The sequence below is a fragment of the Nicotiana attenuata genome, chromosome 7 (genome assembly GCF_001879085.1).
Source record: "Nicotiana attenuata strain UT chromosome 7, NIATTr2, whole genome shotgun sequence".
NCBI classification, from domain to species: Eukaryota; Viridiplantae; Streptophyta; class Magnoliopsida; order Solanales; family Solanaceae; genus Nicotiana; species Nicotiana attenuata.
In genome coordinates this window covers 113,122,551-113,149,099 of record NC_031995.1, presented here as the reverse complement: position 1 = coordinate 113,149,099, position 26,549 = coordinate 113,122,551, and the positions used below count along the sequence as shown (strand labels likewise).

Genomic DNA, 26,549 nt, shown 5'->3' with positions numbered 1-26,549 from the left:
GCAAGTACTTGCCGACTTTATAGCCGACTTCAGCACAGAGATATTACCAAAGGCGGAACTAGAGGCACGTCGTGCCCCCTCCAACACCGACCTATGGACTCTTTACACTGATGGCGCCGCTAATGCCTCGGGATCGGGACTGGGACTCGTTCTCGAGGTCCCCACGGGCGAAATAATTCGCCAGTCCATACGATGCCCCGAGATGACTAACAACGAGGCCGAGTACGAGGCTGTTATTGCAGGTATAAAACTAGCCATCAAGTATGGAGCTCGACGACTCGTTCTCCATTGCGACTCCCAACTCGTGGTGAACCAGGTCACTGGGACTTACCAAATCAAGGAGCAGAGATTGCAAAAATACCAGTCAGAAATCCACAGATTAATGACTGAGTTCGACGAGTGCCGCTTCGAACAAGTTCCGAGGGCACAGAACGTTGAAGCAGACGGTCTAGCAAAATTGGCCGCAGCCACTAAAAACTTCAACAAACGAAAGTGTGGTCACCCTCCTCCATTCAGCCATTGATCACCCTGAGGTACTCTCTTTAAATTTGACTTGGGACTGGCGCAACCAATTTGTATCCTATCTGCAGGATGGGAACACTCCCACTCGACAAAAAAGAAGCCAAGAAGCTCCGCATAACAGGGCCGCCCGGTATTGCCTGATAAACCACGAGCTCTACAAAAGGACGTTTGGCGGACCCCTAGCCAAATGCTTAGGGCCGCATCGAACGAGGCCAGTGCACGAAGAGGTACACGAAGGTCACTGCGGCACCCACACAGGTAACCGCTCCCTCGTGCACTGCATAATACGGGCCGATTATTATTGGCCCACAATGAAGAAGGACGCAGCGGAATATGTTCGCCGATGTGAACAATGCCAAAAGTATGCCCCATGATACACCAACCAGGGAACCACTTCACTCAGTTCCATTCCCCATGGCCTTTCATCAAATGGGGAATGGACATAGTCGGTCCCTCTACCAGCGGGACGAGGAAAGGTACGATTCTATTAGTTTTAACTAACTATTTTTCCAAGTGGGTGGAAGCAGGTGCGTACGCCCAAATACGCGAACAGGAAGTCATCGCCTTCATATGGAAGAATATCATCTGCCGTTTCGGCATCCCCAAGGAAATCAGCTGCGATAACGGACGACAGTTCATCGGCCAAAAGACGACAGAGTTCTTCAACAAATGGCATACTAAGCGAATACTCTCCACGCCATATCACCCGCCGCCAACGGCCAAGCAGAGTCTTCCAATAAAACAATACTGAACATACTGAAAGAAGAAAACTCGAGGAAGCCAAAGGGCTATGGCCGAGCTACTACCAGAATGTTGTGGGCACACCGGACCACACCCAAATCCTCCACAGGAGAAACACCGTACTCACTGGTCTACGGAACCTACGCGGTCATACCAGTCGAAGTCGGCGAGCCAAGCTTGAGGATTTCACATACCAGCGGAGCAGAGAACGACATAAACAGACTTCAAGACCTCGATGAGGCCGAGGAAAGAAGAGAAATGGCCCACATAAGAATGGTGGCTCAGAAACAACAAGTCGAAAGATACTACAACAAGAGAGCCAAAATGAGACCACTAAAAGTGGGAGACTACATCCTCAAAGCCAAAACGTTGGCATCAAAAGACCCAAGCGAAGGAAAACTGGGCACCAACTGCGACGGACCCTACAAAATCACAGCAGCAGCAAGTAAAGGAGCATTTCAATTAGAAACAATGGAAGGAAAAATGCTCCAAAACAATTAGAACGTCGTCCACTTCAAGTATTTCCATTTCTGAAAGGCGTCTCCCGAGTCGCCCTCTTTTTCCCTTACCCGAGTTTTGTCCCAATTGGGTTTTCTCGGGGAGGTTTTTAACGAGGCGGCAGAGGGGACACCTGGAGATATTTGCGGAACAAGTTTATCATACCAGCCACTCCATACAGTCTCCTGACTGACATGACAAAGGGACTGGACTAGCATGATCTCCAATGTATGAACGGCTAAGGCCATCTCCAATGAATGAACGGCTAAGGCCATCTCCAATGTATGAACGGCTAAGGCCATCTCCCATGAATGAACGGCTAAGGCCATCTCCGATGTATGAACGGCTAAGTCCATCTCCAATGTATGAACGGCTAAGACCATCTCCAATGTATGAACGGCTAAGGCCATCTCCAACGTGCAAACGGCTAAGGCCATCTCCAACGTGCAAACGGCTAAGGCCCTCGACAGTATTATGGCTCAGGCCATATCCAATGTATGAACGGCTAAGGCCATCTCCAACGTGCAAACGACTAAGGCCATCTCCAACGTGCAAACGGCTAAGGCCCTCGACAGTATTATGGCTCAGGCCATCGTCGTCAATAAGTCGACCCAGCTCGACTACGACAAGCAAGTAATTCGACGACAGTCGAAGTTACGTACATGGCTAAGGCCATCGACAGTATTATGGCTCAGGTCATCGTCGTCAATAAGTCGACCCAGCTCGACTACGACAAGCAAGTAATTCGACGACAGTCGAAGTTACGTACATGGCTAAGGCCATCGACAGTATTATGGCTCAGGCCATCGTCGTCAATAAGTCGACCTAGCTCGACTACGACAAGCAAGTAATTCGACGACAGTCGAAGTTACGTACATGGCCAAGGCCATCGACAGTATTATGGCTCAGGCCATCGTGGTCAATAAGTCGACCCAGCTCGACTACGACAAGCAAGTAATTAGACGACAGTCGAAGTTACGTACACGGCCAAGGCCATCGACAGTATTATGGCTCAGGCCATCGTGGTCAATAAGTCGACCCAGCTCGACTACGACAAGCAAGTAATTCGACGACAGTCAAAGTTACGTAAACGGCCAAGGCCATCGACAATATTATGGCTCAGGCCATCATCGTCAATAAGTCGACCCAGCTCGACTACGACAAGCAAGCAATTCGACGACAGCCGAAGTTACATACATGGCTAAGGCCATCGACAGTATTATGGCTAAGGCCATCGTCGCCAACAGTCGCCGATCCTGTTCGACTACGACGAAAGGCACTCAAATAACAATTGAAGTGATGCCATTATTAGCTAAAGCCACCACTATCTAGCGTCGAAGCCGCATCCTATCGGCGGATAACGCAGACAATGTTCGAGAAACACATTGAAAATCCGTTCAAGTGAGTGAACACCCGCCCTGCGGAGACGAGGTACCGAAAATAAAAGATACAAAAGGAAAAGAATGACAACAAAAGTACGACTTTCATTATCATTCAAAAAATATATGTACACCTGACCTTACAAAAGGTCCCATTTACATTCCAAAATACAACAAAACAAAATTGCTACAAGTCCTAAGAGGCTTCGCCGCTTCGACCGTCGTCCCCCGCCTAACCGCTACCTTGTTCATCGCCGCTCCCGGGTTGATAAGTTGCAGAGATCCAAGAGCCGGATTCTAGACGGTTGACGTCTTCGTAGTTATAGCCCGCCCGGTCTGGGGAGTCAGAACTATACCCACAGGTTTCGAGGGCGACGTGGGCTACGCGCCGTTGCTCCTGAACCTCCGCCTCAGTGGCTCGACCCGTAGCCAAGAACTCCTCGAATACGACTAATCTGGCCTCGGCGTATACCCACATATCATGCGCCTCACGATGCGCATCCTCATCAGGCCTTGGTGCTGCAGTCCGCTTAAGGACTTCAATCTCAGACGCCCTGGCATCGAGTTCGGCGATCAAAGCAGCGACCTTGGTCCGTAAATCAGCAGCTTCCGCCGCTACCCCACGGCTAACCTCCAATTCTTCTTCCTTCGACTGAAGAAGAGTCTCCAGCTCAATGTTCCGATCCAGAGCAGTCATCAGCTGCTCATGCTTGGCACGACACCGTTGGTACTTCTTCGCCATCTTGTTGAAAGTGGTTGCCTTCTGTTGCGCCCGCTGCCTCCTCTCCACCTCCAAAATGAGAGTCTAAAAAGGAGAAGAAAAAGAGGAGAGGCAAGTCAGTACGCATCAAAGTTAGCCTTACGGCACACAAAGAAAACTGAAAGCTACTTGCAAGGCCGCGCCAGCAACCCTCCGGGATAGATCCCCGTCACAAACACCCTTCAGCATTTCATGCTCAGCAGCCGCACATAACAGGGTCATATCCGTTGCGTCCTGCTCGCTGTGTTGTAACAGGTTATACCCTCCTGAGATCATAATTCGGCGGTTGGACCTACCCGCCGTCATCTCCACATGGGCTGGACCCCTCGTTAACCCATCTGCATCTCCACGGGCGGCCTCAGTGTCCGCCCTCTCGGCACCATCGCCCACTTCTCCAACAGCAGCCGACGAACCGCTCTCCGGAACACGGGCTGGGCTGACGTCGGCAACAGCTCTCCTTCGGGGAACCGACCTCCCAGAACGGATAGCATCGGCCATAAAAACCGGCCTCGACACTTGACGGGGTTCACTTACCCTCTCGTCTTCAGTCGCTATCCCCTTGCCCGTTATCAACCGCCGTCTCTTTCTCTCTGGCGGCTCCTCACCTTCAGAAGTCTCCTCCATAGACCGCGGGGAAGGCACTGAAGGAGTCGCCTCACTTGCGGACGCCGCCATAGGCGCAACCTCCTGCTGAGGAACCTCTGGAGCGCCATCACTGAACGAGCCGCAAGGTATGTCTCCGCCATCAGAGTCGGTCTCCGCCCTAGGCGAGGTAACGACAGCCTTCTTCTTCTTGGGGGCGCTCCGACCTGCCAACACGAGTAAGTCAGGTAAAAAAACCTAAGGGAGCTTCCAAACCAAGGCCGAAGAATTACCTGACGGGCCGTACTGTTGAAGAAACGCAGCCCAGGTACGGCATTCCTCCGCATAAGGTATCAATCTTTCCACCCACGATTTAATACTGTCAATAAACTGGGGTGGAGAAGCCCTCGCTACAAAAAAAAGAGAAAAGAAAGAAATCACAGTGGCCGAATGGTCAAGGTCACGAACAGTCATGAATTCTGCAAATAAAGGTACTCACGTTCTGGGTTCCATCTTTCCGGGAATCCTTCGGGGTTAGACACCAGGTGCTCCGTTCTGATGTAGAAGTACCTACGCCAGAAGAGGCGGTTGGCCTTGTCGTCAGACTTGACTACCAAACCCTTCGTACCACGGCTTTTCAATTGCAACATGGTACCCCTCAAGTAACCAGGGCTGAATAACTGTAAAAGGTGATGGACTGAGACGCCGCACTCAGCCTTAGCTGCGTACGTGGTCAGAATCCTGCACACCTTCAAGGTGTAAGGAGTAAGCTGAGCCGGACACACATTGAAAAAACGGCAAAGCTCCTCCGCTAGAGGGTAAATCGGGAGATTATAACCGATCAAAAATGGGTACTCGTAAAATGTGCAGTACCCAGGCCTATGCACATTGGCATAGTCCATCCCAGCCGGAGCCATTTCCACATGGTCAGGAATGTTGTGTGTCGCTCAAAGGTTGTCTAGATGAGATTGCAGTAAAACACTATGCTCCCAGGGAAGGGCTGGACTTTTCGTTTGAAAATCCTTTCGAATATACATTTCCTTTGGGAGGACGTTGTCTACAGTAAGGGGAACGAGGGTCTTTTTCACTTCCTCCTCCTCACCGCCAGAGGAAGGCGAAACCCTAGATGGGTCAGTGTCCTTGGTCTTTTTACCACCTTGACAACGTTTTACCATGGTGATTCTGTTGGGGAAATAAGGCACTAACGACGAGAAATATGACTTCAAAGAAGTGGAGGAGTCTCACACGGAATAACGGCTACAAGAAAGAAAGGCAAAGAAGTAAACCAGAAAATGTTTTACAAAGGTTCGAAAGATGAATCGGATTGAACCTCTCCCCCATTTATAGGGTTAGGTTGTGCAGAAATCGAAGAGTCATGATTCAAAACGTGCGCGAGAAACCAAAATATCACATCATCCTTTGAACCGCCTCGGGAGTAAGTATAATAGTGACGCATACAGGCGATGACGTCATTCCGAAAAGGAAGCCACGCGTCAGTGGCTCAACAACGTCATACATTTCGCCTTATGCACGTTGCCGCCCCAGGTCGAGGTCAAATTCTCCTAAGACGAGGTTTGCATTTCCGCCCATTGAAGACGCCTACCGAATGCGTCTCCAACGAACGGAGGGACTAACTGTATAGGGTCAAATTTGACCGTCAACGTCTCTACGCCAAATGGGTACACCCAATGAGTATACGTCAACTAACGTAAGGGTACGACTTGGTCGTGGGAACAAAAGCGACATCGTTTAAGGCTCAGTGTCTTCACTAGGAAAACGTTACCTATTTTTGTATCTTTTTGATTATTTCGAGGGAGGTCTCCTACTATATAAGGGAGACCTTCCCATTGTAAAGGGGGCATTCTGAAATAATACAACTCTCTCATTTTCTCTTACTCTCTTTCCATCTCTATCTCTAACGAACACTTTCTCTTGAGTTCATATTATCATTTTACACTATTAGATCTACAACAACAACTTTATTTTTCATCTCTAGGTCTATTATATTTGATTACGATTTACCTTTTCCTACTTTTGATTGTTTTTAAGCTTGCAAAGTACATCGATAACTTTTGAGCCAAACATGTATGATCATGATTGTACAAACTCCGTGTAAAACCACCACTATGACCATTACTCACTTCATCGTTCACTTGTACTGTGCGGTCATCAATATATAGGAGAAGTAAATAAAGAAAGCCCACCAAGGAGTGCAGGGCATCGAATAGGATCCTTCATACTTAACTAAAAGTCTCAAATTTGAGTTCTTAGGAATGGAGAAGCTTCTAGTAGACCTCCCTTTATTGATTTTATGCAGCGTGAATCCAAATTAATCAGCCAATGAACTTTCGGTACAAGATGATTAGACCGAAGAAGAAAATACATAGAGAAAGATCCAATAGTCCATGAGGTCTTTTTTTTTTCCGATTCCCCTCTCCTTTGATTCCACTTTTATTCCCCTTTGTTGGAGATATTTGCTCCTTTAGTGACTCGAACTCACAACCCTAAAATTGTAGGTGGGGTAAGCTGAATTGCTGACCATATGAGCAACCCCTCTAATCGGTCCATGAGGTCTCATTATCAAGTCCAGGCAGAGGCAAAAATTACTAGGTGATTTCTTCTTATCTTCTTAAGTCTTGGTGCTTAGATTTACAAGATTCCGGTGCTGGTAGAAGATAGTAGGTACCCTTAATCCGGACATCACTATCATGAAAAAATAAAAAATAAAAAAGAAAGGAATGATCCGAGGGTCAAATTAAGTCCACTAACCACCAAAGTGCATGAACCAAGCCTCACTCCTAACCTCTATATATACCTTCCAACTGTCCTACTTCTTTTGCCCATCCCCTTCTCCCATTTCCCATTCCTTCTCACCATAACAATCAATAAACTCACTGCAACTATGCCTTCTTCTTCAGTTTTTGTCGTTTCTAGATCCACAATATACCCTGAACATCATCAATCTGTTAATAATTCCTTAAGACTCTCTGTTTCTGATCTTCCTATGCTTTCTTGCCAGTATATTCAAAAGGGTGTTTTGTTTACCCAACCCCCAACTGAATTAACTTCCACCGATCTTATTTCCCATCTCAAAATTTCCCTTTCTAAAACTCTCTCCCATTTCCCTCCTTTAGCTGGCCGTCTAATTACTAATTCCGATGGCCACGTGTACATCCTCTGCAACGACGCCGGCGTTGATTTTGTACATGCGAAAGCACCCCATCTTACAATTGCCACTCTAATTCCACCAAATTACTCCGATGTGCCACTTTACTTCAGAAAATTCTTCCAATTCGATAGTACCCTGAGTTACGCCGGACACTATAAACCCTTAATGGCTATTCAGGTAACTGAGCTAAACGACGGCGTATTTATCGGGTGTACGATGAATCACGCCGTCGTTGACGGAACTTCTTTCTGGAATTTTTTCAACACTTTCGCTGAATTTTCTAAGGGGGAGAAGAAGATTACGAGGCAGCCGTATTTCGGCCGTAACACGGTGTTTGATTCTCCGGCGGTTCTTCAGTTCCCGGAAGGTGGACCGTCGGCGACTTTCTCCGGCGATGAGCCTATACGTGAGAAGATCTTTCATTTTAGCAGAGAAGCTATTTTGAAGCTGAAATTGAGAGCCAACAACAAAATGGCAGTTAACGGTCAAAACGGAAAAACTAACGGAAAGATCACGCCCGTTAACAACGAGCCGGCTTTGCAAAACGGCGCGGCTGTGAAGTCTACGGCTTCGGAGATTTCATCATTCCAATCGTTGAGTGCTCAGTTGTGGAGATCCGTGACGCGGGCCAGGAAATTGGACGGGAGCAAAACGACGACGTTTAGGATGGCCGTGAATTGTCGCCATCGGCTCGAGCAAAAGATGGAGCCGCTCTATTTTGGAAACGCGATTCAGAGTATCCCAACGGTTGCTTCCGTTAATGAGCTGTTAAGTAACGACTTGAATTGGAGCGCGAATCTGCTACATCAGAATGTAGTGGCGCATGATGATGCTACCGTGCGCCGGGGTGTGAAGGATTGGGAAAGTAACCCTAGGTTATTTCCTTTAGGAAATTTTGATGGAGCTATGATCACTATGGGAAGTTCACCTAGATTTCCAATGTACGATAATGATTTCGGGTGGGGCCGGCCCGTAGCGGTCCGAAGTGGCATGGCTAATAAATTTGACGGTAAGATCTCCGCCTTCCCCGGACGAGAAGGAAATGGAACCGTTGATCTTGAGGTAGTTTTGGCACCTGAGACAATGGCGGGACTCGAAGAGGACATGGAATTTATGCAATATGTTTCTTAAATATTAGAAGTGTGAAATTTCAATTGAACAACGATGATCAAGAGAACATTTGAAATCATGATACTACAGTTCGAATTATAACCTCTTGACGACTAGGGTGTTTGTTATGAACATGTTTATTAAACTTTGAAAGAGGAAAAAATTAAAAAGAAAGAAATGTTTCCAGCCTTTCTTCTGTTTTTACTGGATTTATTCTTGTGGTAAATTGAATTGTTTATGATAATAATATCATCAAGGTGAATTTATATAGTCTTTTGAGGGTTCCATATTTTTGTTTATCATTTCATAAATAAAGCGATACAAGCAAAGAAAAAAGAAATTGAAGGGTAGAAAGTGATATTACTTTTGACGGAGAGCAACCAGTACTCACTGTGGGATAAAGGCTAAAACAAGTGGAGCTTGAGGCCTAGGCTATAGCTCATTCCAAGACTTCAAATTATTTCTTTAGTGAAAGTAGCCAAAAAATCTTCCTCGTGAAAAAAGTTCAACGATTAAGAAGTCGCAATTTAACTGTAGTTCGAATTTTAACATTGTTCAGGAGGCCTCCTATTAACTATGTAGAAAGGTCTACCAAAATTCTTTTTTTCCATTAAATGCATCATGCTGCAATGGTTGTTTTCGTATTACAAAATATATTTCCTTTAATGCATAACTAATTGTCCGGCAAAAGGAATTCAATTCAACAACCTCTCGATTAAAGTTGTCTCCATATGACCTATAGATCATTGGATCCTTGGACCAACATTAAAGTTGTTTCCGTGTGATCTATAGGTCACGGGCTCAAAGCATGGAAACAGCCACCAATGCTTGCATTAGGGTAAGCTATCTACATCACACCCTTGAGGGTGCGACCCAGACCCTGCCGGATGCTTTAGTTTGTGCACCTAGCTGCCCTAAACTCTCGAGTTTCGCCAACATAGCTCTGCCAGTGTTTATAGAAACATCCCACCAAAAACTTACATAAATGTTGGAATAAAAACCTCAAGGTTCGAATATCATATATTACATCCAACTTGAATGTGCAAAGTCAAAGAAAAGAAGGATGAAAAACGGGGTGTTTAGAGGGGGTGGGGGATGTAAGTGGAATAGGTCATTTACAAAGTCTTAATCGAAAAGGTGTGATAATTGGTAAGATATGTAATTTTTCAGCCTTTGTCTTGTCATGTCCATGATATAGAATTATTCATCTAACTTGGGCCGCTTATTCTGGATAATTTGGATAAACATTACTTTATCAATCAATTCTCATACAAAATATTAGAGAAATTATCGGCTATGTTCATTTATAAGTAGCTCATTATAAAAGTTATCCAACTGATAAAATATTACTAATATTAGCCAAATTAGCCAATTTAGCTATTTGTAGCAAAAAAATATCAAATTTTTGCTTTGTTTTGAGTGGGTGTTATTAGAATAGATTGGGCACAACATAAGGAGCTTGAATCTCAGCTTTGGGATGATTTGGTGAAGTTTTGAGGTGGTTTGAACTAAAAATTCGAAGTAAAAAGCTGAACATGAAAAAAATGATATGTGTATCACACTGTGTATCATTTGCGTATCACATATGTATCATATTGTATCAATTGTGTATCACATGTATACTTGTGTGTTAGATACATGCGTGATACATGTTTGATACATGTGTCGCAGAAGACTTTTTTGAACTCGATTTAATTACGAATTTTGATACAAAACCAGTCCAAATCACCTCCAATCTTCCTCAAATTTTGTATATTGACTTATCTATATATTTTCAATGAATTTCAACTATACCCATTGAAAAAGTTCCTTTTATGTTTAGATTTTTGGAATATTGTATAGATTTTTGTATTCCATCACCTTATTTGCTACCCCGTCCATGAAATTTCCTTTCCGTCTTGTATCTAATGTTGTTAATCACGCATAAAAATATGGAAGGTGATTTTTGCATGTGATTCTTTGAGAGAAAGAACCCTATTATTTGGTTTTTCAATTTTTGTTGGCTAGTTTTTGTAAGTCTATGACTAATGGCTAGAGGTTGGTAAGTTGAGATTTATTTGGGACATTTGTGTAAGTTTCCCAAAATATTATCAATGCTTTAAAACATCAAGGTGGGCTTTTGAACAAGGGATTTTTTCCTTCCTATACCATATATGAAACTTTATTACCAAATATGTGCATAGTATCTAAATTACCCACCTAGTCCATATTTTTCCTACAATTTCTGTACCATTCGTTTATTAGGTATTAAAAGGGCAGAATATTCCCTTAAAAACGCGCTAAAAATCAGGAAAGAATCTTGGGATTGATTGATTCTACATTAAATTCAATTTTTGAAACGGAAAGGAGATTTCTCATCTGCGTATTTTTCACTTAAACTACAATTCAAAAATTAAAAAAAAAAAGTACGAACAGATTCAACTATGAACAGCTTCAACAAACTGAATTCAAATCTTCGAGATTCAAGCTCAAAATTGCTATATTCCGTTCTTCGTCGTTTTCAGAAATCAAATTGTCGATCATATATCTGTTCTTCATCTTTTCTTCTCTCAATCTAGAAATCCAAAAAAACATCAACAACAACAAGCAATCATGTCCAAAATCGCAATCATGCTACAATTGAATGGGAATTGGGATAACTATGGCAGATTTAGAGATTTTGAAGTTGATGCCATTGTGGTTGATGAGAATGCAAGCTACAGTATTCTGATTTCTACAATTGCAGAACAACTATCGATTGATACTTCAGAAAAAATTGTAGAAATCAAATACATCGTGAACAACAATTGTCCCCCAATGGAGATTAGGAATGATATAGGGGTTCGTGTGTATATGGAGACCAAAAAGGAGAATAAAAGCTTAGGTTCATATCCGTTATGTATAAGTGTACGAGATTTCAATATGGAATTGGCAATCACCAACGATAACACAAGTGCAGGTTTGTATAGTTCGAAATTGCATAGAATTATGGTTTTACGATATTATCTACAAAATTCTACATGTATCTACAATTAAACTACATATCTAAGATAAAATAAACTACAATCTATGTTTAGAAATTGTTGATTTCAAAATGTTGTCTTCAAATAAACTACAATCTATGTTTAGAACAAAATCTAGTCAAATAAAATACAAATCAGTTTAATTATGTACGAAGCAGTATTGTTTTCACAAATTTCTACAAATTGCAACAGTTATAGTACAATTTAACTACAATGTCTGACATCCTAAAATGGATGACAACAAAATTTTCACTATATCTACAAAAAATCTACAAATTTTCTACAAAATTATAATGACACTGTTTATCTTTATTTTGATGCAGGTTCGTCTGGATCCCTAAAGTTACTTGATATGCCATCCTCTCCAGCTATAGAGGAATATCAAAGTGAAATAATAAAAGAATCTACGCAAACTGATATTGAAGAAGGACAAGTGTATCAAGACAAGCAAACTGTAGCTGCAGCAATGAAGCACTTTTCTGTGATGCACAAGTTCCAGTTCAGAGTTAAAAGATCTAGTCATAGAAGGTATGGAGAAAAGATCATTAAAAGCAGTGTTTTACTCAAGTTATGTGTTTTTTAAAAATTGTAGATAAACTGTAGTTACATTGTAGTTAAATTGTAGTTTATGTTAAAATAGTCCTTTTGTTGCACCTACATTTATAATCTGTATTAAAATTTTGCATTTTTTTTGTAGCTACTGGCTTGTATGCGTTGGTGAAAACTGTAAATGGCACTTCAAGGCAACGTCAATCAATGATTCCGCAATGTTCAAGATAAGTAGTTTCAACCGACAACACACATGCTCCTTAATGGACGAAACATTCATTCAGCGCAAACGTACTGCAGCTGTAGTTGGTAGCATGGTCATTCCAAAGTATTGTGATCCAAAGACTGTTTACACACCAAAGGACATACAAACTGACATGTTAGCAGAACACGGAGTGAACCTAAGCTACATGCAAGCATGGAGAGCAAAGGAAAAGGCTTTACAGTTTTTGAGAGGGAATCTGGCTGACTCCTACAGCAAATTACCCAAATATTTTTATATTCTTGAGGAGACTTATCCTGGTTCGGTTGTTAAATTGAAGAAGACAGCAGATGAATGCTTCTTATACGCATTTGTTTCTCTTTGTACATCAATAAGTGGTTGGCAACATTGTAGGCCAGTAGTAGTGGTTGATGGGACATTCTTAAAGTCAGCCTACAGGGGGATTATGCTGACAGCAAGCACCATGGATGCAGCAGGTAAAAAGTGTAAAAAGTTTGAAGTTATTTCGAGTCTATAAAATGTAGATACATTGTAGTAATTTTGTAGCTATTACATGAAATGTAGATAAATTGTCTATATTATGAAGATATATTGTAGTTGTTGTGTATTTATATTTTTATATACATTTTCAAAGCTGCCAATTAATATTTTATAAATTAATAATGTAGGTACAATATTGCCCTTGGCATATGCTGTGGTTGATTCTGAAAACGACGCATCTTGGAAGTGGTTCTTTGAGCAATTCAAGCAGGCATATGGTGAAAGACCTTCAATGTGTGTTGTTTCAGATAGGAATGAGAGTATACTGAAGGCAACATCAATTGTCTATCCGGGCATGCCACACTACTCTTGCATGTGGCATATTTGGACAAATATAAGGTCAAAATTCAAGAAGGGTCATCTACAATTACATGAATTGTACTTTGCTACAGCAGGGTCATACACTATGGATGAATTTAATGAAAGGATGTCGAAGATTGAAGAGATAGACCCTCGTGTTAAATCATACCTCTATGATATTGGCTATCATAGATGGCCAAGAGTACATGCAACGGTGAATAGAACTTGGACTATGACATCAAACATTGCAGAGTCATTGAATGCTGTAACAAAATATGCAAGAGAGCTGCCAATATTTGACCTATTAGAGTATATGAGGACACTTCTTGAAACTTGGACGAAAGAGAAGTTATTGAAGGCAAAGGGTACCTTCACATACCTTGGGTACAAATTCAACAAAGAATTGGAGAAAAACAGTACATTATCTCAGAAACTTAGGGTAAGATCAGTTTATTTGGTGCAGAAAAACAATATTTTAATATACAGTATTTCCAGATTGTAGATAAATTGTAGACAAATTATAGTTAATTTGTAGATTGTAGATAATTTGTAGATAAATTATAGATAAATTGTAGATAATCTATTTTTATGATTGTAAATATTTTTCTTTCTGTTTGTTCTGCAATGGTAGGTGAGGGCTTCAACAGATCATATACATACTGTGTTAGATGGTGTGAAGCGGTACATTGTGTGTCTAGAAAACAAGAAGTGTAGCTGTGGCCAATTCCAACTTGAAGAACTTCCATGTGCGCATGCTTTGGCAGCATTAAGGCACAGGCATGAAATATATGAAAACTATTGCTCTCCGTATTACACAAGGGAGAGCCTTCTGCGTACGTATGAAATACCAGTAAATCCTCTTCCTGATGAAAGCAAATGGAATGTGCCACAACATATTTTGGATGAGGTAGTATATCCACCGACGGGAGATAAAAGGCAGCCAGGGAGACCTCAAAAGGAAAGATATAAAACATATGATTAAATAAAGTCAAAGAAGTACAAAGTGTCATGTGGAAATTGTGGAGGTGAAGGGCATAACAAAAGATCTTGCAAGAATGCGCCCAAAAAGAAATGAATATCATGTAGTTAGAATAGCTATTCAAACTAACTGTTAGTGAGTTAAAGTTAGCAGATTTTTTGTGTAATCGTTTAAGTTTTTAAAGATCATTATGAAGTAGACTACAATTTGTTTATGTGTGTTTAATATGCTTTTATGTATCTTGTCAGGCATCTAAATTTGTCTTTGATATAGTGTAATTAAATTTTAATATTTATTATCTACAATACAACTGATATTAAAAAAGTAACTTTAATGTAAAGTGTTTCCAGATTGTAGGTAAAATATAGGTTAAATGTAGTTAAATTGTAGTCTTGGTAATAATTTGTAGATAATTTGCGGACAAATTATGGATAGTATATTTCTATGATTGGAGTATTTATTTCTTCTGTTTGTTGTGTAATTTAACTTCAACTGACAGTTATATACAGATATTACATAGAACTTGAAGGTATTCCATAAAAATTATGAACATATACAGCTACAAACTTATATACAATAACTACATCGAGTGTTTACAAAATGTAGATATTGTGAAGATTATTTGTAGGCAAATCGTATTGTAACATCAAAATACTCATGTTTAATATAATGAAGATACAGTGCTGTAAACAAGCCAATTTATATTCAAGTGAACAACTCATAATGAAACATAAAATAACAAAACAATAAGGTAAGCTGCAGTAAAAACATAAAAATTTTGTTCATAAAGTAGTGTATTCTCCTTCAACTACAAATTGGCATCAACTAAACTAGGAAAACAGGACACTATTTCTTCTTTCTCTGGACTCTAGTCTTCTCATTCAAAGCAGGAGCACCCTTCCTCCTTGCTAGCCTGCCTGTAACCTCACTTTCACTGATTGACCCATCTTCTTGCTTCTTTGTAGCATAGTCCTATAGGAGAGCTCCATAGCATGTACGGTGTTGGTCGATATCCGAAAGGTCTTCTGAAGGGATTGACAAATCTCCAAGGCTAACATACTCTGCAAAAGTAGCCACAAATACACCACAATCGCTGCATAAGACACAAAAATTTAATTATTTAACAAATGATTACAAAAACAAATAATTAACCATCTAGAAAGAGAGAATAGTTTTTTTACAGTGATCCTTCCTTTTGCTGTGGAATCTCCGCAACCATCCACTGTATGTTGAGAGGGTCTGTAGCTGGTTTCTCAATGTATGCCTTTGTGGTCTTGAAGTCAATGTCTTTACGCTTCCCGTAGAAACCAGTGCAGGACAAATACAGAGGGATAATGATTGAAAACTTATCAACACATGATTCAACAACATTATGATTGTGTGAAGACACCATGGAATCATAGACATATAGTTGCCTGTCCGCTATGTCGAAAACGACCAACAACCAATGGAAATTCTCTACAATGTTCATGGGCATGATGACATAGTCAACTTCATCCCAGGCAACATTAGCAAGAAGTCTATACCCAAGAATATATTCTGCAACATCATCATCGGGTTTAACAACCGAATACTTTTGTTCTGGCGGAGTACTTATGAACTTCTCATAGATTTGTTCAATCTTTGACTTGAACATGCAATCGGTTGTTGTAAACCTAGTGTTGTTGTTGTTGGGGCCATATTTGCCTCTTTTCTCAGGTAATACATAATAACATCAATGTGCTGCAAAATAAAATAAAATCTACTATAAGCTACAGTGTAACTACAATTATCAACAAAGCAGATACACTTTAAACTACAAAGCCAGAATTCAAATAATCTAACAAATAGCTACACTTTAGCTGCTATACACAGCAACACATGGAACACAGCAACTACCATAAGGTATCAATAATATCGACATTCTAACTATAGTTAATATTGTTAGTCTTCATCTTGCTCTACAATATAACTATAAATTAACTACAATCATGAAATACAGATATACCAATTCTGTCCAACCTAAATACAATCACACTATAAATAATAAGAGCAGCATTTATAAGAAATGTCTACATTATATCTACAATGTATAATAAAATGCATGGTCACATATATTAAATAGCTATAATATAACTACAATTATACTACAAAACAGAAGACAAAATATATCTTGTGAATTTATTCTTTGATACTTACCGAGTCATTGAGGACTTGTCCGGGGTGAGCAAGGAAATAAAACCAGTCCTTCTTATCCACCTTTTCAACTCCAAGGTCTAACCAAGGCTTGATTTGGTTATCCTTTATTGAAAAGGGAGCCTTCCTCCTGTAACAACAAATAAATGTCCAATAAAAAAAATCACATAATGAATTACATATTTAAACTTTAAAATACTGAAATGAAAGTGTCAAATTAAGCATTCACACCTCTTTGATACTTTGTCACTACGGTGGTATAACCACTTGTTGAACTTATCTAACACATCAGAATCTACATTTTCACCTATAAGAGTTGTGAAGGGGTGTTTGAGGTAGAAAAATTTAGGTCCAATAGAGCTGCTGCCTCCAGAACTATAAAAAGAGGTATGAAAGGTGATGGTGCATGTTTCCCCGGTTGTCTGGTTCTCCCCGGATGAATAGGGGTTGCTTCATCTGGTATGGGCTTTCCATACTTAACCAATTGTGTTAAGTTGTCTGGCAACTCAAAGTCATCCAATGTCACACCTTTCTTATCAATGCCCGATCCTTTAGAAACAACTTCATCCACATGTTGTGCATCTTCACCTTCATTTAGCTGTTTTTCAATGACTTGTTCTGTCTGAGCTGCTACAGTCACTCCGTGAATTAGGGACTGTACATTGACATCTTCAATATCTGTTACATAAAACATAACTTACTTAACAGGAATGTAAAATTGTATAAACAACATTTATTTATTGAATGACAGTATGTTATTATACCCGCTTGTTCTACCTCAGCTGCTTCTTGAAAATCTGGATATAAGTCAACATGTTCTGGAACATGTTCTGGACAAACTGCAGCTTCAATTTAAAATTAAAAAAATGTAAATAATACTAGATAATGCTGCCTTGAAAGTTGTAGATATAGGTAGGAAGTTGTAGATAAAATGTGAATAATAAAACTATGCTCTATAAAGTTTTATACTAAGTGTATATATTTGTAGGTGTTTTGTAGATACCTGTGTTGCTTGTGCTTGCATGCATTTGATCACCAATATTGCAATGAAATTGCTGGTTGTTCACCCCTTGTTGTTGGTCATTGTTTTTGGTTGAACTACCAGCAAACTAAAGATTTTATGATAGTTTGAGTATATTGTTTCATATGTCATAATTTGTTTTGGTATATAAATATATGTCAACTCTTACCTTTGCCTCATCCACATCATATCTCCTGTTTATCAATTTCAAAACACTCTTCACAGAATCATCTATAAACACTCGAAGGTCATGGAGTTCCTTAAATACAGCCTTCCTAAAATCCTCTAACTTTCCACCAACCTAAAAGTTACAAAATATAGTTAGTTGGTAATTTTATTCAAATAAATTATAAATCAGTTTAATTATGTACGAGGCAGTATTGTTTTCACAGTTGTCTACAAATTGCTACAGTTATACTACAATTTAACTACAATGTGTGCAATCCCAACAGGGCTGACTATATAATTATACTACAATTTAACTACAATGTATACTACATAAATTGTTATGAAATGTAGATAAATTTTAGCAAATATGTAAATATATTGTAGTTAATAATATTACCTGCTCAATTCCCTTTTCTAGCTTCCTGAGCTTCTTAGCCACAGATTCCTTGTCCTCTTGACAATCTGTATGTTTGGGTTCCAATGTTGGAGAATCAGTATTTGGAACCTCTGATGATTGTGCGCCTTGTTCATCTTCATACCCAATCTTGTTTGGCAGAGTAAGCACTCCAACCTCTTCTCCAGATTCTGTCATGCTTGTGAACTGAATGATGAAAAAAAATAGTTAGTTCCACTAAGGCAGAAAATGTAGACTAATTGTAGATATTATGAAGGTAAATGTAGCAACATAGAAAACTGAAAAAAAATACCTTAATCCTCAGGCTTGATCATCTTCTCTTCAAAGGCAGTTAACCAAATCTGCCCCTTAGTAGCTGACCATCTTAATATGCGAGGTATTGAGTCAGAACACCTCGTAGCAAGCTTCGTGCTGACGGTCGAACAACACTCATAAAGCCACACTTGCAAGGCTAATGAGCATCCCCGTATGAGATAAGAATGTACACGGTGATTTAGACAATGCCTAACGGATTCCATAACCTGTTGGAACGATTTAATTCCCCATGGGTATGACTCAAACTGACCAGACTCTACCAAATAGAACCTAAATTGGTCTATAAAAGACACATGGTCTTTGTCATAAGGGCAAACAAAAAATTCCAAAAGATAAAGAATGCACAACTTGACTGCATCCTCATCGTTTACCCAAGATCTATTTGTTACTGTGTTTTTCAAATACCACTTCTCTACTCTTTTTTTGTTAGGAAAATAGCTATTCATTAACTTGCTAACATAACTAGAAGTATATTCATAATCTGTAAACTGATTCACACAATTTAAACCGGTAATTAAACCAAACTCTCTCAATGAAAAATTCAATTTTTCCCCCTTCAATTGGACTGAAAAAAATGATTCATTAGACTTAGACAGTTCATACTTCATCAGGAGATGAATAGCTTGGTTTTGCATGCAAATGGAGGGGAGAGACAGTAAGTAACCAAAACAAGTATTTTTAAAAAGCTTTAAAGCATTTGGAGACAATAACTCTTTTATCTGGCTAGCAATGCTAGGATCACACAAAGTGTGGAATCTAAGCACACCATAATCCACATTATGTGGGGCAAAATAATGTCCATTCTGCACAAAATGATAAATTATTTCACATTAGTAAAATGCATAAAAATGAAGCATTAATCTACATATTATCTACATATAACTACACAATCACTACACAAATAGCTAAAAACAAATCAGGAAGAAAAAATACATACAAATCTGCTTCAAAAAAATACAGCCTACCCACACATATAACTACAAAACACTACAAGACATCTACAGATATAAAAATTATCTACAAAAATGCAGGAAGAAAAAAGTAATTACAGCTCTGTTTCAAAATTTAAAAGCTAAGGACAATCATAACTACAATTATAAACTGTAGAAAATCACAACTACAAATAATCTACAAAATTAAGACAACTAATCTACAATTTATCAAAACACTTAAAACAGAGATTTTTACATCCAAAACAAAACTACAAAACTGGAAACGAAAATAATAAATGTTTACCTTCACCAATTTTTTTTTCTAACCAATTTTGGGAGTTTTTTGGACTGTTTCTTCGTTTTTTGCTTTGAGGAAGCAGGAGACAACTTGGGTTTTTTAACTTTTGGAATTTTAGGGACATCGTCAACAAAGTCATCATCTACACATAGCTCTTTACCCTTTCTTTTGAGTTGTTTGCTGCCTGGTATAGCACTTCCTCCAGCATCGACATCGTGCAAATGCTTTGTTCTCTTCTCGGCACGGATTTGTCTAGGAGATGAACTGTGAGTAGTAGGTTCCATTGCATGTGTAGATTTTACTTGTTTTTGTGGTGATTTTGGTGTTAAAACACCCAAATCGAAAGAGGGGATATCACCTACTGTAGATTTTTTAGGTATTTTTTTGGGAGATTTGATGTTCTTCATGGTTTAACTTAAACTTGACTAAAAATGGAACGAATTTTGTAGAATGATAAGTTCAATATTTGGTGAATTTAAATGCAGAAAAATGAAGAACGTGGGGGAGCTTTTGTTCTNAAAGGTAAAACGTAGGGAGGGGGGAGGGGGAGTTGAACTGAAAGGAAAGAGAAACGTGGGAAGTCCTATAATTATGCCTCATATAAATGCCCCATTAATTATATCCCTTTTTTAAATTATGGTATATAAATGATAATCTAGTATACTAAATGTAATTTACTCAAACCTTAAACATATAGGGTAAAAGGTTTCATATATGGGATAGGAATGTAAAAATCCCTTTGAACAATATAGTACTAATAGACCCTTCTTTAGTACTTTATAACTGCCAAAAAACTTTCAAATCGTATGAAATTCCATGTATCTACTAAATTCAAATCTTTATGAAACTAAAACTTACATGTACATAGGTCCAATTTAATACATAACAGCACAACAGACCAGGTCTTTGAGATCTACATTGTACAAACAATGACAGCATAATACATTTTCAGGTCTATATTCTACAAACACAAGCTACGAAGGATACAACTTGCAAACCATTAAAAAAACTCTATCCTTTTAGACAATAAAATACGAGAAACGGATCGATCACCTATAGTCGACATCTGGAACTGCGAATATACACCTAAACATCCATTGGAATGGTCTCAGGAATACTGCTCTCTGCTTCTTCCAGAACCAAATGGCTGCACTGTACTGTTCGTTACGAATTGTTCTTGTTGCAGCTTTCCAGTCATATTTCTCCATCTCTATGCGTGCAGTTTTCCCCATAGTTTCTCTCAATTCAGCATCGCGCAACAGAGGCACTAGTTTACTCAGGCAGTCGTCAAGGTCCCCAGGATTAAACAGATATCCAATCTTGCCCTGCTGATCATCAGGGATGATATCTGGAACTCCACCGGCACAGGCAGCTACTACAGGAAGCCCTGATGACATGGCCTCCAAAACGACGAGCCCCAGTGTCTCTGACTCTGAAGGCATAAGAAAAACATCTCCACTGGCATATGCTTGGGAAAGCTCCTCCCCTAATAACATGCCTGTGAACACGGCAGGCATGCCATGGAACATTTTCTCCAATTCCTCCCTATAAGAAGTGAAGAGAACGATAAATTTACTACTACTCTATGTAAGGATCGTAGATTATGTCTCATTATAATGTTGAGAAAACATGAAACATTTTTTCTCAAGGAAACTCTTTTATTTAAAAAACAGCAATGGCTTCCAGTTATACACATTCTTAGTTAATTCAGCATTCAATAGTAGATTCCTTTTTTTCCCCTATAACCGAAAAATACGCTGTTTACAGCTCCGGAGCTTAGTGGACAATGCGCCTGCCCTCTACCCTTCAACGCTCAAATACCACACTTGGTTCACAGCAGGATTCGAACTCATTGCATGTTCTTACCACATATTCAGCGTATGCTACCTTTACCATCGAACCAAAGCTCTGGGGGCCATTTGACAGTAGATTCTTGCTAGCAAACAGCCATGTCCTATCAAAAAGTGTTGCTGGCTTCGCATTGTAAGATACTATTTATTTCTCAGCAATATTTAACTATATTATTTCTGCCAAGAAGGTAGATAACTAACTTCTGAAAAGGAAAATCCCAGAAAATATAATATGACCTAATATAATTTGACCTAAATAATCAAGTATATGCAGTGCACATGAGGAACGTAATAAGTGCACCACCTGCATTGCTAATACCAGAGTACTTCCCAGCCACTTTCAAGAATCTGGGATTAGTCAGAGTGACTGAATAATGTGGTGAACTCAACTTCTTACACAGTTCTCTATCGTGTTGAATTAATAAACACAAGTACTCCTTAACAAACTAAGAAACCCTAACCAATTAACCAAAAACTAGAAAATACTAGTTACTGTACCATTATAAATTGAGGAAACCCCGGCATGTCAAAAGTTAAAACATTACTATCAGAATTTTGACACATAGGAAGTTTCAGTAAGATTTTTGGGAAAGCTTTCCATTTCTTAAAATTGGAAGTCTCCTTTGAGTTTTTTAACACAACCTAAGTAACGATTCTGGCAATATTAGGACCAGGTAAAAGAATCCAGTCATGTCCTTGTATGCATAATATAGTCACCTCATAAAAATTTAGACTGAACATTCGTTATGGTACAAGAGATAAGATTTAGTGTACTTTCATAGGCAAAGAACATGAAAACATTCATGCTGATGTTCGGAAATTAAGAAGCAAAACAGTAAGTGCAACTAACCTGTATGGCCCATCTCCAATAAAAGCTATGCGAACATCTGGAAGTCTATCCATGACCCTGTTTCAAAACCATTCTCAAATGTCATGTGCAAGTTACCGACATTTTCATATTAGCTTAATCAAGCACATAATTTGCTTGATATTATACATTCTCCAAAAATTCCAAGTCTTTTTTCCCCGCTATATGAATGAAGGAAGAGCTGTACCTTTTGAGGAAATCCAAACTCTTCTCAACTCCAAGTCGTCCAACATGGACTATCAAAGGTTTATCGGATTCTCCATTACTAATTATGAATAGTAGCAGGAGCAAAGGAGAAGAATTATCAGCACATACTAAAGATTACTTCGTACTGGATCAAATTTCAGCTGAAAAGGTCCTACCTTAATCTTAGTCGCATTTCATGAGACCGATAACGGGGGTGGAAGCTCTCGGAATCAACACCCTTATTCCACAACCGTATTCTGTTAGCTGACAATGAACAAAAAAGGACAGAAAGAATGATCAACTTGTTAAAAGCTGAATGCTTTAATGGGTAAAAGCATCTGAATCCAGCAAAAAACTGCTTTGACAGAACAGATAAGATGGAGGTTTTCTTTTTCTCCTATCGCTAATTAATAAAATCATTATTGGAGAGCAATTGACTAGTTCAAGTTTCCGCCTTTTACCTTTTGTTACCTTATAAGCTTCCAGATCCTTTGCAATAGCAGCAGATGGAACCAGCGTAAGATCAGCAGCTCCATGTAGAAACTCTGGTGAAGCAGTAAATATATCTTAATTAGTATCGAGAAGAGAAGTAAGACAAGAGCTAATTTGGAAGATATTGCTCAACTGACATACTTATAACCATCCACATTGGTTGAACCAGCCAACTAAAGGTGTATCTGGGTATGTACCTGAAGAACAAGAATGAGGATTAGAGTAGTTATTCAGAGAAAAAAACGGAAAAGTAAATAGGATCAAAGTAAAGACATCCAGTGATATATCGTAAATAGTTCTAGCTTCATATACTTTTTGCTTAGTGTTCTCCATCAGGAAGATCAATTTTCGATAAACCTTTTGTTTCATGGTTAAAGTTGTAAATTTAAGAAATCAAATATTCCAATATAGAAATGAGATAAGAAGCAGAAGGAAGGAGTGAACTTACACTGGCACATGCGTGTGGTAAGACATTACAATCGGCACAGATAGAAGTTTCGCAATGATAAGAGCACCAAATACCTAAAACAAGGAAAAAGGTTATCTTAGATAGGAAGCTGGAAAATTTTAATTCCCCTTAAGCTTTTCGCTAGCAACTACAGGAACATAACTGAAAGAAGAAAAAAGGAACTGAAAACTTACCATTATACCCGGAGATGATGCATGTATGATATCAGGCTTGAACTGTACTACCTCGGAGATTATTCTAGGGCTGAGAGCAAGTGAGAGGGGTACTTTCCGGTAGCAGGGGCAGGGAAAACTGCAAAGAAAGTAAAAACATCAGGAAGAAGCTTTTTTTAAAAGGGATGGGAAAAGCATCATAAGTTGACAATTCTTCATTATCATGGAGTCCTCAACCTCTAACTGTTTGACGTTGACATAGTAGAATAAGTGAGTTAATTCATTAAACAAGGAAAGGTAACAGTTGCAACCTCTGTGATCCTATCAACTTTGCCCCATAAAATTCTTGGGGTACTCCTTCATGCGTCGTCACAACCATAACCTGCACCACAAATTCACAGAGCCTGTTCAGCAGTTGATCATCAGGTGTAAATCATCAATCATAATAGTTTAACATGTAACCAAGGGGTGTATTTATAACAAATAACAATGGATATCTCTGAGGTAAATTACTGCTTGAATAAACATTTGCTCCAGTATGTGCAGAAAAAGCATATCAAAATTGCTTGACATTGATTCAGGTGAAAGGAAATAGAAGAGATCAAAGGATATTAAATTCTTTATTGATAAAATATAAAAATATTCATTGGATTAGTAATATGAAACATGGCAATTTCACAAGTAGATATACGATATAGCACGTCATTCAGGCCCCTACCGAAATAACACCAGCAGACATCATAAACTAATAACATCATAGTCAGACATAGAATATACCTCATCCCCCAGTTCGCGGAGATACTTTATAAAATTCTGGAACCTGTTCTTATATCCAGAAACATACCTGTATATTGCACAAAAAGGAAAAGAATGGTTGTCATCAATAATAAGCCAATTCACGGACAAAATATAATGGGAGTAAGATGTGATTGAAATCATGCATAAATCTTGATCATAAAATTAGAAAAATTAGGTATAAAGTTGACTTTATAAAACTGACAAGCTCTCTCTCTAAAAGCAGATTTGCATATGTAAAGTAGGACACTGGAGAGTGGAGACTCTAGCCCCCCACCCCACCCACACACACAAAAAAAGGAAAAAGAAACTAACTAAAGGATGAAAGAAGTCATACTTATAAGTTTCTGAAAAGGACAGCGAGAATGAAATAGAAGCAGGAATTTCACTTAAGTCTATCCAAGGTTGAAGTTTATCTATTTGAACACAAAACTGTTCCAAAATATGACATCAATATGACAGTTTGATATTTTGTAAATCTCGTGCGATCCCTCTAGCTGAATAAGCTTAAGGAACTATGCAGGGAGAACGAAGAGCCAAAATGCAGCGAAAAGCAGTTAGGTTCAAGTAGTGAAGTGGTAACGAGCATGATGAGAACTAGAACAATGAATTGTACCTAAGCTGTATTTGTTCAGCTTATTCTTAAATATATTAGATGACAATTCCAATACTACCTTACAGAATCTTAGCAAATCAATGAAGACAGTTAAAGACCATTCAAGTATAGCAAAGACAATCGCTTATACTTTTGAATAAAAGTTACTCAGAAATCTGCAAATTAATCCATCAACACCACATTGCATGACAGATTGATACTTGAAAACACATTACAACAATCAAATTAGTTAAAGTAACATTCAATTTCTGATAGGATCCAAATACAATGACAATATGGTGATGCAAAGAAAGACAACATAAGATGATTTGATTGCAAAAAATACAAAGCAGAGTAATTGCATTTCCCTGAAATATATTCACATAAGACATTAGCAAAGCTGCATATCATAGGAAGAACAAATGGTTAATGATCAACTCATTAACAGTAATATCTGGCAGCATATAAACAAATAAATGATGAACAATATCTGGCAACAGCTATAAATAGACTTGCACATAAAATGCAAAATAATGAAATAATAATAATAAAAGCATAACACCCAGATCCAAAAGTTAGTGGATCAGATAATCAAAAGTCAACTCATCAAACAAAAAGTAAATAGTTAAACAAAAGTTTAGTAGCAAGAGCATCTATAGCTAACAACTTACCAATTTGGGTCATAACAACAACATGTGAATATTGCACAAAAATCTAAGTATGGAATATAATTAATGACTCACGCAAAAGGAGAAGGCTCAATAAAGAGAGCAATACGCCTAGGCCTTGAACTCATTTCAGATAAAAGCAAAGGAGGAGGATTCTCTTCATCTTCATCTCTGTACTCAGTAATTGTCATCTTATTACTAGCTTTTGCAGCAATTAAGGATCTTTTCTTTAAGGGTCTTTTCTTAAAACTCTTTTTACACTGTAAAAAATTGATCTTTTTGTAAATTAAAGTAATGGGGTATGTTCTTGAAGTAGAAAAGCAAGAAACTTTATGAAAACACGAGGAAGAGGGAGGTAAGGAATAATTAAAGGAAGAAGAATTTATAAAGAGAGAAGAATAGTTGGACATGTTAAGAGTGGTCTAAATGATGTTAATATAGTATGCTGGGTGGGTGGGGGGGGGGGAGGGTTGTATTCTAGTTAGATTATTGAAGGCAGATAAGGAGAGTGCGTGTGAGATTGAAAAGAAAAGAATCTGAGGGGCCACGGGAGAAGGGACTCTAACAAGGGATATTCTTTAGAGAAAGGGTGGAAATGGGGAATAATTGGAAGCTATGAAAAGCATATGCTATTTATAAAATTTTGGTTTCTCGCCCAATATTCGATACTTGATTTTTGGGTCGGATTAATTTGAATTCTGTTCCATTTTGGGGTATAGTATTTTTTACAGAAAACGACTTCATACTTGAGGCTTGAAACTAAGACGTCTAGCTAAAAATAAATGAATATTTACTA

General features: G+C 38.9%; 3 protein-coding genes across 3 annotated transcripts; 2 read left to right on the top strand and 1 right to left on the bottom strand.

Moving 5' to 3' along the window:
• On the top strand, positions 7,249–9,034 carry LOC109229735 (uncharacterized acetyltransferase At3g50280). Its single transcript, XM_019395277.1, has one exon. It carries the CDS (start codon positions 7,385–7,387, stop codon positions 8,780–8,782), a length of 1,398 nt encoding a protein of 465 aa, XP_019250822.1. The 5' UTR covers positions 7,249–7,384; the 3' UTR covers positions 8,783–9,034.
• LOC109230373 lies at positions 11,558–14,632 on the top strand. Its single transcript, XM_019395878.1, has 6 exons — positions 11,558–11,699; positions 12,087–12,291; positions 12,461–13,011; positions 13,204–13,814; positions 14,055–14,282; positions 14,603–14,632. The coding sequence occupies exons 1-6, from the start codon at positions 11,558–11,560 to the stop codon at positions 14,630–14,632; spliced, it is 1,767 nt and encodes a 588-aa protein (XP_019251423.1).
• LOC109229734 (sulfoquinovosyl transferase SQD2-like) lies at positions 20,481–26,187 on the bottom strand. The gene is made up of 11 exons (XM_019395276.1): positions 25,829–26,187; positions 24,473–24,539; positions 24,007–24,077; positions 23,717–23,834; positions 23,523–23,596; positions 23,216–23,271; positions 23,044–23,127; positions 22,759–22,846; positions 22,584–22,661; positions 22,379–22,435; positions 20,481–21,223 (listed from the first exon to the last, which is right to left on the bottom strand). Exons 1-11 carry the CDS (start codon positions 26,161–26,163, stop codon positions 20,728–20,730), a joined length of 1,524 nt encoding a protein of 507 aa, XP_019250821.1. The 5' UTR covers positions 26,164–26,187; the 3' UTR covers positions 20,481–20,727.

Excerpts from the sequence above, each read along its gene's own strand:
- LOC109229735 (XM_019395277.1), top strand. The coding sequence starts at position 7,385 with ATGCCTTCTTCTTCAGTTTTTGTCGTTTCTAGATCCACAATATACCCT.
- LOC109230373 (XM_019395878.1), top strand. The coding sequence starts at position 11,558 with ATGGAGATTAGGAATGATATAGGGGTTCGTGTGTATATGGAGACCAAA. Across the intron at positions 12,292-12,460 it reads AAAAGATCTAGTCATAGAAG|CTACTGGCTTGTATGCGTTG; the intron begins GTATGGAGAAAA and ends TTTTTTTTGTAG. Across the intron at positions 13,815-14,054 it reads CATTATCTCAGAAACTTAGG|CGGTACATTGTGTGTCTAGA; the intron begins GTAAGATCAGTT and ends GATGGTGTGAAG.
- LOC109229734 (XM_019395276.1), bottom strand. The coding sequence starts at position 26,163 with ATGTCCAACTATTCTTCTCTCTTTATAAATTCTTCTTCCTTTAATTAT. Across the intron at positions 24,540-25,828 it reads ATTGAGCCTTCTCCTTTTGC|GTATGTTTCTGGATATAAGA; the intron begins GTGAGTCATTAA and ends TGCAATATACAG. Across the intron at positions 23,128-23,215 it reads ACCAATGTGGATGGTTATAA|AGTTTCTACATGGAGCTGCT; the intron begins GTATGTCAGTTG and ends CTGCTTCACCAG.